This window comes from Nilaparvata lugens, chromosome 4 (assembly GCF_014356525.2).
Source record: "Nilaparvata lugens isolate BPH chromosome 4, ASM1435652v1, whole genome shotgun sequence".
NCBI lineage: Eukaryota > Metazoa > Arthropoda > Insecta > Hemiptera > Delphacidae > Nilaparvata > Nilaparvata lugens.
In genome coordinates, this window is record NC_052507.1 from 764,433 (window position 1) to 777,686 (window position 13,254).

The 13,254-nt window shown below is 34.7% G+C and overlaps 1 protein-coding gene across 1 annotated transcript in view; it reads left to right on the top strand.

The window, feature by feature from the left end:
• Nucleotides 1-13,254, top strand: part of LOC111049128 — an 81,497-nt gene that overhangs the window by 10,861 nt on the left and 57,382 nt on the right. The window contains exons 2-3 of the mRNA XM_039425485.1: nucleotides 9,192-9,290; nucleotides 11,768-11,792. Coding sequence (XP_039281419.1) covers nucleotides 9,213-9,290; nucleotides 11,768-11,792 — 103 coding nt within the window. The 5' untranslated portion in view covers nucleotides 9,192-9,212. The remainder of the gene's footprint in view (nucleotides 1-9,191; nucleotides 9,291-11,767; nucleotides 11,793-13,254) is intronic.

The window sequence follows — 13,254 nt, forward strand, 5'->3', positions numbered from 1 at the left end:
GTTCAAAATTATTTGAATCCACGGTTGGGAGCTTTGGATGGATTCGTTCATGCAAATGCCAAGATCTTCACTATTGTATAACAACACCTCTTCCAGAAACAAGTGCCAGGTGTAAAATAAAAGATTTTGTATAAATGCTACTGACATTAATTTATTAGTTTAATTATACAATTATCGGTCATCTTTGAAATTCCGTTACATCGAATTATAATATTCACTGTAATCAATCCGGTTATTTATACAATTACTTGTTTCAATATTACAGCATTAAAAAAATTAATTTCAAATAATATTTCTCAAATTACTACTTTATCGCATTCATTCATAATTTTTCAACATTGAATGTAATTGGGATGTGCCTGTCCCAGAAATAAATACCAACACTAGCTCAAAATAGAAATGACCGGGCCCTTCAAAAACATTAATTAATCTCAAATTATTCACTTCTCCACACAAAACAACAATATCACAACGCATATCTATTTCCTAAAACTTTAAATAATTTCCCAATTCATTATCGAATGCAATTTCAATTCGTTATCTTGTTTCAATTAGTATCAAAATAAATAGCAATTATTCTATCTCTGTAGATCAAAACAATTCGCTACCTTGGTTTGACAAGGTTCTAACTAAAAAAATCATCAAAATTCAGGTTTTTTGCCTACTTTGTCTGCCAGCTTGCATTTTCAAAGTAACATTTCATTTCCATATTCATTTGATTGACTACTACGCTTTCAACTAATTTTCTGTTTGTCTATACATCTGTTTATTCCATATTCCTCTCCACTTTCCTCTTATTCTTCTTTTGTTTCATCTCTACTTTCGTTTCTCTCTAGCCTTGACAAAATATTATAATAATCACTATTTACTGTTTTACTCTAATTTTCATTGTTCTCATCGCACAGTCCAAGGAGTATTTTCTTCTCTTTCCAACCGTTACTTTCTCTCTCATTCTCACTCACACTTGTTGATCTTTTTTGTCTCTAATGCACAATATACGGATTCTCTTTCCCATCAAATCAACTATCTCTCTCACTCTTTATCAGGTCAGTTAACTATTCCCAGCCTTGGCCGCTAGAATAATAACTCATCCATAGAATAAAATTTAATTATTCTAAACTCTTATATACTTCTTATTGATGGCCAATTTCACTATCGCCCTCATAAGAGCCAGCATAGTCGAAAATGCCTACAATCAAGAACTTCTAAAAGTGGATACCCGATCATAACACCAGTTCACCTCACTGTGTTATCTCTCTCTCATTGAATTTCCTGAATCCAAGTCTCGCTCTCAGTCCCACTGAGCAATAAAAAAATCATCTAACTGCATTTTACCTTATTTACCGATTTCTGCCCAGAATAAACCGAAATGCTCAAAATACAACCTTCTCGATCCAGCCATATAGTGAGTATCCAGTTCAAACGGGCGGAAATAAAACCATTCTTTCATCATTGCTCTTCCATATATCAATTCTCAATCTCTCGCAAAATAACCGGTTTTACTCTAAATACAACTATATCTGTTTATATCAACTTCATTCCTCCTTGGACTCTCTCATAAAACATAATTTTTTAGAAATTTCCACGCAACATTTTCAATAACAGAATATAATCAATCAAATTCGAAAAAATATTACATTACCAAGTTTTCAATCCAACAAAAATTATTTCTGTCTTTCAAACAATACATTCTACATTCTATCAGTCTGGTGCGATGTTGTCAGCTTTTGCAGTCAACGGAGAACTCATATTACACATTTCAATTCCATTGTTCTAGATCTTGAATCGAATTTCACCCAGCAATATTCTCAAGAACGGAGTAATGATTTCTATCTACATAAAACGTTCAACTACAATATAATTTTGATTTAATTTTCCAATTCCAAAACTCCTTTCAAGAAAAATTAACACTCTTCACCTCAAAAATATTTTACAGTACTTCTCACATTTATAACAAGGTCATGCTATTACAATAAAATTTTAAACTCTATGTTCCTGCTCGTGTTGCTGAGAAATTAAACATTTCGAAACAGGCTGTTTTCTCGATACTTCTTATCAATCCTCAAAGCTACTGACTCCTATGGCATTTGGATGTTTGTCATTTTTGCAGACAAACCCCACACACATGACAACATTGTAATAGGTGGGGGTATTTATATAACCAATACCCCACCCCTGTCATTATTGTAACGGGTGGGAGGCCAGGGACTTTGTTAGCACCCTATTTTGGAACAAAAAAAATAGTTAATGATTGCTTTTAAAATCTCTTCTTAACTATAAACTTGTTCAAATTATTTGAATCCACGGTTGGGAGCTTTGGATGGATTCGTTCATGCAAATGCCAAGATCTTCACTATTGTATAACAAACACCTGTTCCAGAAACAAGTAACTTATCACGAGCCAGGAACGTAAAATAAAAGATTTTGTATAGATGCTACTGACATTAATTTATTAGTTGAATTATACAATTATCGGTCATCTTTGAAATTCTGTTACATCGAATTATAATATTCACTGTAATCAATCCGGTTATTTATACAATTGCTTGTTTCAATATTACAACATTAAAAAAAATTAATTTCAAATAATATTTCTCAATTTACTACTTTATCGCAATTATTCATAATTGATATTTAGTCAAGAATTTGCTAACTCACTCTACAATAAATTTAGGGCCTCGGTCAATTTATCTGGTCAATCTATTTGAGCTTAATAAAATAATTTTGGCACTCACCATTGAATTGAAAATTTAACAAATAAATCGGCACTCACAATCACTCACGCTTACATTTCAACTACGGTTACAGTACTATATTTCAGACTACATGCTTTTAATTTATACTATTAGGATGGCCTATTCCACCCTCTAGGTTTCCTAATAATTGCGAAGTATTGCTACAACGCGGACTAGCTACAGTCGGATATGGGTCGGGGTCAGTAGCCGTACAGACAGGTGGAGATACCGGACCTACACTTCTCCCTCTATCCTGATTCTTTACCCTCTGCTTCTTTCGCGAGAATTTTACTTTCAGGGGAAGAGTGTTTGCCCGTGCCGTTGCTGGCCGATTCGGCCCTCGGCCTTTGGAATACAGGGTGGGTTTTAAGGGATATTAAGATAACCCTACACAAGGAGACGGATCTGACTATCAGATCCCTACCAATAATTCTATTTATAAAGGTAGTACGCAATCTGAGCCAACTGCGAATTGACGGCGAGCAAGCTGTACCTGCAAGCCCGGGATGTGGTTTTTCTATGGGGTTTAAGGTGAGAGCTATGGGGTAAAGGTATGACGGAACTATGGAGTTATAAGATGTAGTTAAATAGGGCACGGTATAGGGTATAGGGAACAGAGAATCAATAATAAGATTATTATTCTCTACAGCAAATAAATATCTGCTCAATAATCCGCAATCTGAGAATTGTGCTCTAGCTCTCAGCAAGCTGGACCTGCTAGCTAAATACAGTATATCAATTTCAATTATGTGGTAATTAAAGTTTAGAGGATAAGGTTTCGGGTGTCGGATTTCTGAATCGCGAGCCTGCAGCTGCGAAAGGATTTTCAGCAATTCTGAAACTGCTAAACAGGATTTCCGCGCTAATCTGATGACTGCGCGCCGGTTATTAAGGGCCAATCTGTGACTGCCCTTAAGGGTATGGGAATCACTCTCAATCGTCCGAAACGCTTTTAAATTAATAGTCAGTATGTCGACTATTATGAGAGGATAGAAAAGATTTTTCACAGACACAGTCTGTAGAATAATATCGGGAAGACAACAGTCTGTCGTTGTCAGGGTCGGAAAGGATTTTTCCAGGATTTTCCACAAGGAAAATATCGAGTCAGAGACTCCTAATTCAGGAAAAGATTTCAATAGACTTTTCCAAGTAATTGCCAGTCTAAGGACTACCAAAAGATCGATCTCTAATTTGCAACTGAGATCACGGGAAAATTCGTGAATTTTCCACAGGTAAAGCCAGCAAATAATATTTGCTATTAAAGAATACAGGTTTCTAAGAATTTTAGAAAGGATTCGCGGGTCTGAAAACCCGCGACTAGGACGATCTCGAATCTGGAACTGAGATCAGGAAGGATTTTAACACAGGAAGAATTAAGAGAAAGAAAGAGAAAGGATGCCGCAGTCTAGAAACTTCGGCGAGGAAGTCCTCAAGCTGTACCTGAGAGCTAGAAGGATTTTAGAATAGGGGAAGTGAAGAGAAAGAAAGAGAATGGACGTCGCAGTCTAGAAACTTCGACAAGGACGAACTCAAGCTGCACTTGAGTTCTCTAGGAAAAGGATTGGACTTTTCCTACTTGGAATTACAGCAAGTCAGAAACTGCTAAGAAAAGTTAAAATACTGGGCCACTCTATAGTATGAAAACTAAGCAAGGAAAATTTACCATAAATGATAATAACCTCTCTACAAGGATAAAAATTAATCGAGAAAACTATTGTCAAAAGGAACAGGGATTTTCCCACAAGAATAAAAATTAATTGAGAAAAACTATTCTTAAAAAGGACAGGGATTTCCCTACAAGAATAAAAACTCAATGGAGAAAAATTACTCTTTAAACTAAAGACCACCTTACTACAGAGAAGGAAAAATATACGGACTACCAGTCCTGACATACAATTACCTGAAATGACGTGGATACTGATACGGAGAATAGCGAACCGATTCCCACTTCCCGTATTACAATTAAAAACGTCGTGAAGCGACAGAGTCGAGACTTAAAAATTAAGTACCCAAAAATAATCTGCTATAAGAGCCTAGCTAAATTTCCCACTCAACTATTTGTAGCACAAACTTCAGATCCCTTACAGGTTTCAAAACCAAGGATAACTCGTTCACCCCCAGTGATACGAATTTAGGAAAAATAACCAACAAGAAAGAAAATCCCCCAGGAAGTTCTATCTTCAAATACAGTCGGCAATTCGACATACAATATTCCATTCACTAAAATACAGAATAGAATATTAACACTTTAGTACACCACTATTAGGAGCGCCGCTCGGAACGCAGCCGTACACGAACCCGTTCACCGAACTACTGCTTTCTCCCAGGTCTTCTTGAAGCTGCACCGGGTCGCTGAAAATTAGGAGGCCGGGGGAAAAGAGCTTCCTGACCAATGAGAGTCTGAAAAGACGATCACGCCACTGGTCATGTTACAGGGTTTGATTCAGCTGCTCCTGATGTTAAGGGTGCAGCAAATGATGACAATGATAGTAATTGCTACACTAATTCAGGCCGGTAAACAATATTTCTATTCCAGAAATTTCATGAAGAACGATACCAACCCGACTCGGTAGCCGCTTATCGTTTTGATGATACGGATGCTGCTAATTTATAGGGATTGGCGACGATGGTGATGATGTGCATGTACACAACTGCAAATCTAACAAAATATATCCGGCAGTCGATCCAATTCCTATTCTAAAATAGAATAAATTCGCTAATTTATACATTAGACGACGGCTCTCTATCCGTCACAAAAATTCACTTTGTGACAATACAAAATGGAATAATAAGAAGATTTTTCATCTAATTAGGCCGAAGCCTAAATTAGAGACCGAGACTTGTTCTGCGACTACATCAGTTCTTCTCGCGGTGACGACTCGATTAGAACTGCCGCTCTTCCACTCAAATTTTCCGATTTGCAAGAAAACACGTGGAGCGCCCGGCCTAATACTTTCAGGTTGAAACGTCGTGGGGTCACACGGTTCAAATACATTTATAAATACGTTTGCATTATTTTCATTACGAAATTCAAGCCAGTACTATGGAAATGTTAGAGGACTACAATAACTTGGATGGATAAGAAGCAAGTTAGCAAATCTTTTATGGTAACACAAAATTTAGGTGATTACTTTGTGCATGAATAAATTCTTTAACAAACAAAAACAAGGTTCACTAGAGTTCATATTGGCAAAATTTAGTTCATTTTGATCAGTTCAACAACCTGAAAGAAAGGCACAAAAAAAAACTACAATTCAAACCTATCAATATTCACCATATTACACTGGAACTGAGATCAGGAAGGATTTTAGAACAGGAAAAATTAAGAGAGAGTATGAAAAAGGATGTCGCAGTCTGAGGACTTCAACAAGGAATTTCTCAAGCTGTACCTGAGTGCTGGAAGGATTTTAGAATAGGACAAATTAAGAGAGATAAAGAGAAAGGACGTTGCAGTCTGAATGACTCCAACCAGGACATGCTCAAGCTGCACCTGAGTTCTCTAGGAAAAGGATTGGAATTCTCCTACTAGGAATTACAGCAAATCTGAAACTGCTATGCAAAATAAATACAGGGGCCACTCTACAATATGAAAATTAAGCAAGGAGAAATCACTCAAAATGATAAGAATTTCTCTACAATTATGAAAAGTAATCGAGAAAGCTATTCTCAAAAAGGACAGGGATTTCCTCGCAAGAATAAAAATTAATTGAGAAAAACTATTCTTCAAAAGGACAGGGATTTCCCTACAAGAATGAGAATTCAATGGAGAAAAATTACTCTTTAGATTGAAGGCCACCTTACCACAGGAAAGGAAAAACATACGGACTACCAGTCCTGACATACAATTACCTGAATCAATGTGGATACTGATACAGAGAATGACGAACAGATTCCCAATTCCCGTATTAAACTTAAAAATCTGGTTTGGCGCACTCACACAACTTTCCTTGCCGTTATGAAAATTGATCACATGAAGCTAGTGTTCCCGCGCATCTCAAGTCTACTATTTAAAGATTTGAGCCAGCTGGTGACAGGGCAATAACGCTGAAGACACATGAGGTCTGCTATCTCTTCATAGTGAATGATTTAATAGAATCAACAATAATTTGCAATTTAATAATCACATTTTCTCGAATTTAAAGCTTATTTTCAATTTTAGGTGAAAATGTTACTGAACAATAATTGTAGAGATTTTCATGCTCAATCTACTCCACTTGATTTTTTTTGTTTCAATTATATCTGAAGCCGGATAATTGGGGAATCTATCTGCATTGATGGGGTGGAGCTCCTGAAATTTTTACAGATATGGGACTTGTGGCAGCTGATAGAGCTTATCGATGACTATTTTAGGTATGAATTTGATCAAAATCGTTGGAGCCGTTTCCGAGAAAATCACGAAAAACCCTGTTTTTGACAACATTTTCGCCATTTTAGCCGCCATCTTTAATTGCATTTGATCGAAATTGTTCGTGTCGGATCCTTATAGTGAAAGGACCTTAAGTTCCAAATTTCAAGTCATTCCGTCAATTGGGAGATGAGATATCGTGTACACAGATGCACATACACTCATACACACACACACACACACACACACACACACACACACACACATACAGACCAATACCCAAAAACCAGTTTCTTTGACTCAGGGGACCTTGAAACTAGAAATTTAGAAATTGGGGTACCTTAATTTTTTTTCGGAAAGCAATACTTTCCTTACGGTACCTATGGTAATAGGGCAAGGAAAGTAAAAATGATGTGAAGCGACAGAGTCGAGTCTCATAAATCAAGCACTCTAAAATAACCCGCTACAGAGCCTAGTTAAATTTCCCACTTAACTGTTTGTAGCACAAACTTGAGATCCCTACAGGTTTCTAAACCAAGGATAACACGTCACCCCCAGTGATACGAGTTTGAGAGAAATAACTAACAAGAAAGAAAATCCCCAAGGAAGATCTAACTTCGAGTTGTCTGGAAGTTGTCCTACAATATTCTATTCTAACATACAAAAATAGAATAATTCCCCTAGTAATAAAATAGCACCAGGAACGCCGTAAGGAGAGAAGATTCGCGACCCACTCACACGCTCAACTACCGAACAACTGCACTATAAATAAAAGCTACAAGAAAAGAAAATCCCCCCAGGAAAATCTACCTTCAAATAGTCGGTTATTCGACTCACAATATTCTATTCAATAAAATAGAGAATAGAATATTATCCCTCTAGAAAACCATATTTGGGGACGCCACACGGAAAGCAGTCATACAAAAACTTGATCGCTGAACAACTGCCTCTCACACAGGTCTGCTCCTCGCAGAGTAGGGTCCGTGAAAAATTAAGAGGCCGGGGGAAAAGAGATTACCGACCAATAGGAGTCTCAGGAGACAATCACGCCACCGATCAGGTGACTGGGTATGATTCCACTAATGCTGATGCTAAGGGTGTATCCATGATGACAATACTGCTAATTTCAATAATAAATTAGGCCGGTAAACAATCCTTCTCACCAGAAATTTCATGAAGAACGATACCGACTCAACCCGGTAGTTGCTTATCGCTTTGATACGGCTGCAGCTGCTGCAATACTAGATACTAGAATTCTCAAACTAGTAAACAAGATTTCTGGTTCAGATGAATCCGCTGCTGATAATTCACAGGGTTGTTGCCAATGATGATGATTTACACACTCGACTCTAAAGCTGCGTACACATATTCGTGCTTCCAACCCACACCGAGCACGCTCCTCCCTCGTACCGCCCTCGTACCACCTTCGTATCACCATTGAACCACAGTCGGACCGCCCACGCACCCATCATGAACGTTACGGAAGATGTTAGATCTTCTCGCGTTCCCCGGTCGAACAACTCTTGCTCGCCGGTCGATCATCAATCGCTCTGCTGGAGTGACGTTCGGCTGCGGAGCAGAGCGAGAGTCTGTACGCACCTTAAGCTTAGCAAAATACATATGACTGCCGACCCTATTATTCTACTAAAATAGAGGAAATTCACTAAATTATAGACTGAATGATGGTTCTCCATTTGTCACAAAATTCACTTTGTGACAATATCAACTGTTTATTCTCCTTCAAAATAATCAATTATAATTATCCAAGAAATTATATTTTCAAGGATTTCATAATGAATCTTCATAATTGAGATGAAATATTTTGTTAATTAATTATTATTAATTCTACATTGGTAAAAGACGATCTGGCAACAGAGCAAAGCGAGAAAGAAATAGCTCTATCCGCTTTGTTGAATGATCGACAAGGATAGCAATACCATTGCCAAACGAAATCTGCCATTATAACGTGGACCTCACTATAGTAGTTATACTGTAGAGCAAACTGTTGAAATGATACCGTATTGAAATGAAATTCTAAATTTGTGTGTTCATGGTATATTATACTCCTGTATGCACATTTATAAATACATGTTTATTGTATCTCATTACAGATTTTCAAGGACTCCTATAAAATGCAAATGAATCAGGTGATTTACATTGCTCTGATGTCGAGCTTTTTCCTATCAAGTGCTTCTGCTATGTTTAAATCAGTAAGTGCAATAATGCATTCCATTATTTATTTATATTGTATAAACCACTATAATCATTCAACTAGCATTTGCGAGTTCTTACTTTTGACTTGAGGCGAAAGTAGTTATCTGTCTGTGTTTGTATGTCTTACAATAACTCTCTTTAAATTCTGTTTTGTAATCATATATCACATGACCACCTTTCCATTCGAAAAAAATCAAGTTGGATTCAAAATGAAGTTGGATTTAAAATGAAGTTGGATTCATATGACAGATCCAAAATGGCGAGCAAAAATTTTGAAGTGACATCAGAAAATTTGTTACTTTTTCAATTTGAATTGAATCCCTATGGAACCTTCTGTCAAAGTATTCTTGTAATGAATTTCAAGTAGTTTCCCTCATTTTCACATTCTCTGTGTAATTACAAGTTGTGGATTTTAAAGATCAATACAACAGCTCATGAGCGAGTTCTTCAACCCAGGGGGTCCCTAGTAATATATTCATGATCATGGAGGAAAAACTGGATAGTAATATAAACATGATCATGGAGGAAAAACTAGGCGGAGTATGTACAATTTCTCTCCAGAATCTTGGAAAAAGTTGATGTTGACAAAGTATTATTGGGTTATGGAATCACACAATATCAGGGACCGAGCTTTGCTCTGGAGTACAAGAGCATAAAAAATTATCTATTACAAAAGAAGAAAATAATCATAATAACATTCATACAGAAATGTTCTATCTAATCACAGTAAATTAAGATTAATTCCCAGAGAAATGCAAAAATTCCCCTCACAAAGGCCCATTTGCACAAAAGCCGGTTAAATTTTGATCCTGATTAACTTCACGTGAACCAAATCAGAGAAGACCATTTCAAAAAGATGGTTCTACTGGAATTGATCAGTATTGAAAAAAACCCGTTTTTTTGCAACTGGCACTAAGTACCTGATTGAATGATTACAAAAAAATACAGCTGAGTCATAATTTTGACACAGTCCCACACACATGAACTCGCTCACTCACTTCCATATTCAACAGATGACGAAATAATTATTATCAGCTGTTTTTCCAAAGATGAATAATAATTATCCTTTTAATGTCCTTCAGCGAGTTTTCCCAGGGATGAGACCTACTGCAATCGAATCTTTATATTTTATACCTACTATGTTCTGAATTTCGTGAGAATCGTTAGAGCCGTTTTCGAGATCCGATGAAATACAATAGTTATTTGTGCAGCTAGTGCACAAAGTGAAAGTTTGCTGCACCGAAAGAAACGTTTACGCCCGAGCCATAGGCAAGGGCGGAATGGCTTCTTGAGTGCAGCAGTGGAACTTTGCGCACGTATTTCACATAAAATTTTTCCTACAGTTACCATTGAATATGAAAAGTGGGTAATTATGGATAGAATGATGGCTGAAATCCATCAAATGTTTGTGTGTGTGATGCTGTTATTAATACAACCTTAATTCATTTAAAAATTAATAATCCAATTGAAGTTGAAAATTCTCAGCCAAAGGTCTCATTTTTATTCATTCAAGAATCAGAAAAAATACAGAAAAACAAAAAATTGCATTCAAAATACATGCCAACAGCTGGTTTGGATGACTGCAAAATGGCTGAACCGACAAGCGCGCGACCTAGCGGGAAGAATCGTACCTAACTTCGTTCTTTCATCCAGCTAAAAACAGTATTCAGATATTCAGAATTATGATTAACTAGAATTACCGAAAAATACTATAAGTAAACTAAAAAATATTTATAAAATAACATAGACAACAGAAAATATTTTATTGTAGTAAATTCTAATGTTATTTTATTAATTTTATTGACATGGATTTCGAACGGTAATTATTCAACCTGAAAATTCGAATTTCAAAATGTGTGTTTGCTACATTTCTCATAGCTTGGACTTGAACTAATTATTACTGTCAATAGAAAATAAACATTATTTATTATTAAATGATGAGAAGTTATTATTTAATTATGATTTAGATAAACATTATTCTTGTTTTGGATTTCTAGATTGGGATTTTATCATAAATGTAGGGTAGCCATTGAAATGATTCTCATCTAAATCTAACCACAGTCATTGTTATCAACTTAATTTTTGTTTTCGTGCACTAATCCTCCATATAACCCACCAACTATTTTGTGTTGCCATGTTGCAAATCTGCAGTGCAGAAAAATTTTTTCCCGCACTAGAGCAGAAAAGTGATTCTTTGCGTTTCTGTAATCAGTGCAGGAATGGCCACTTTTCAAGGTAACTGTAGGAAAACATAAAAACAGAAGTTGCTCGTTTAATAGCCTAGGATAACACTGCTTCGCCACTTCATTTTCGGTCCAGGAATAATTATTTGAGAATTTTGAATTTTGAATTTATGATAAAAAGATTAATGATGATTTATATTTTATGATTTAAAAAGAATCACAATTATCATCGAAATAACAGTGATTCATATCAATAATTTATTAAATTGTAAACTATTTTCATTTTTCAGGGAGCTCAAGAAGCTGGCTGGGAAGGTAGGCATTAATACATAAGTGTCATCATTGGTTAAATGAGAAGCACCGTTTGCTGCTATTAAGATATTCTGACAGTTTGAAGTGAATATCGTCATAGGCTATTTCATTATTGTTCACTCAAAGTCTGAGGCCCGGTTGCACAAGAGCCGGTTAAATTTTAACCGTGATTAATTCCATGAGAATCGTTAAAATTTAACCGGCTGTTTTGCAACAGGCACTTAATTCTACTACCCATTCCGCTCAATCGTAGAGCTTGCTGCCCTGCCGATCAGCCTGAGAAAACGCCAAATCTGGTATCGCCCTTATACTCGAATGAGTTGGGACTTGGATAGAATATCAGCGGTGTTGTCAAGTTGTGCTAGGTAGGTTACCGTTCCATGCAAATGCAAGCTCATAATAATTATGAGTGTTTATTAAACTCACGACAACCCTGCTATAATATTATTGTTTTGTCAAGTTGAATAGAAATTTATTTTTTTTTATTCATCCATTTATTCATTCATTTATTTTTTTTATCCATTTAATCATTTATTCATTATTCATTATTCATTTATCCATTATTCATTATTCATTATTCATTATTCATTATTCATTATTCATTATTCATTATTCATTATTCATTATTCATTATTCATTATTCATTATTCATTATTCATTATTCATTATTCATTATTCATTATTCATTTTTCATTTATTCATTATTCATTATTCATTATTCATTATTCATTATTCATTATTCATTATTCATTATTCATTATTCATTATTCATTTATTCTTTATTCATTTATTTATTCATTATTCATTATTCATTATTCATTATTCATTATTCATTATTCATTATTCATTATTCATTATTCATTATTCATTATTCATTATTCATTATTCATTATTCATTATTCATTATTCATTATTCATTATTCATTATTCATTATTCATTATTCATTATTCATTATTCATTATTCATTATTCATTATTCATTATTCATTATTCATTATTCATTTTTCATTTATTCATTATTCATTATTCATTATTCATTATTCATTATTCATTATTCATTATTCATTATTCATTTATCCAATTATTCATTCATTCATTCATTCATTCATTCATTTATTCATTATTCATTATTCATTATTCATTTTTCATTTATTCATTATTCATTATTCATTATTCATTATTCATTATTCATTATTCATTATTCATTATTCATTTATCATTTATTCATTATTCATTATTCATTATTCATTTATTCATCTATTCATTATTCATTTATTCATCTATTCATTTATACATTTATTCTATTATTCATTATTCATTATTCATTTATATATATATATATATTATATATATATATATATATATTATATATATATATATATATATATATATATACTTATATACCATATATATATATATTCGGTCTATGTACTGGCATCAATCTATTATCCTCTGCAATGCTTGG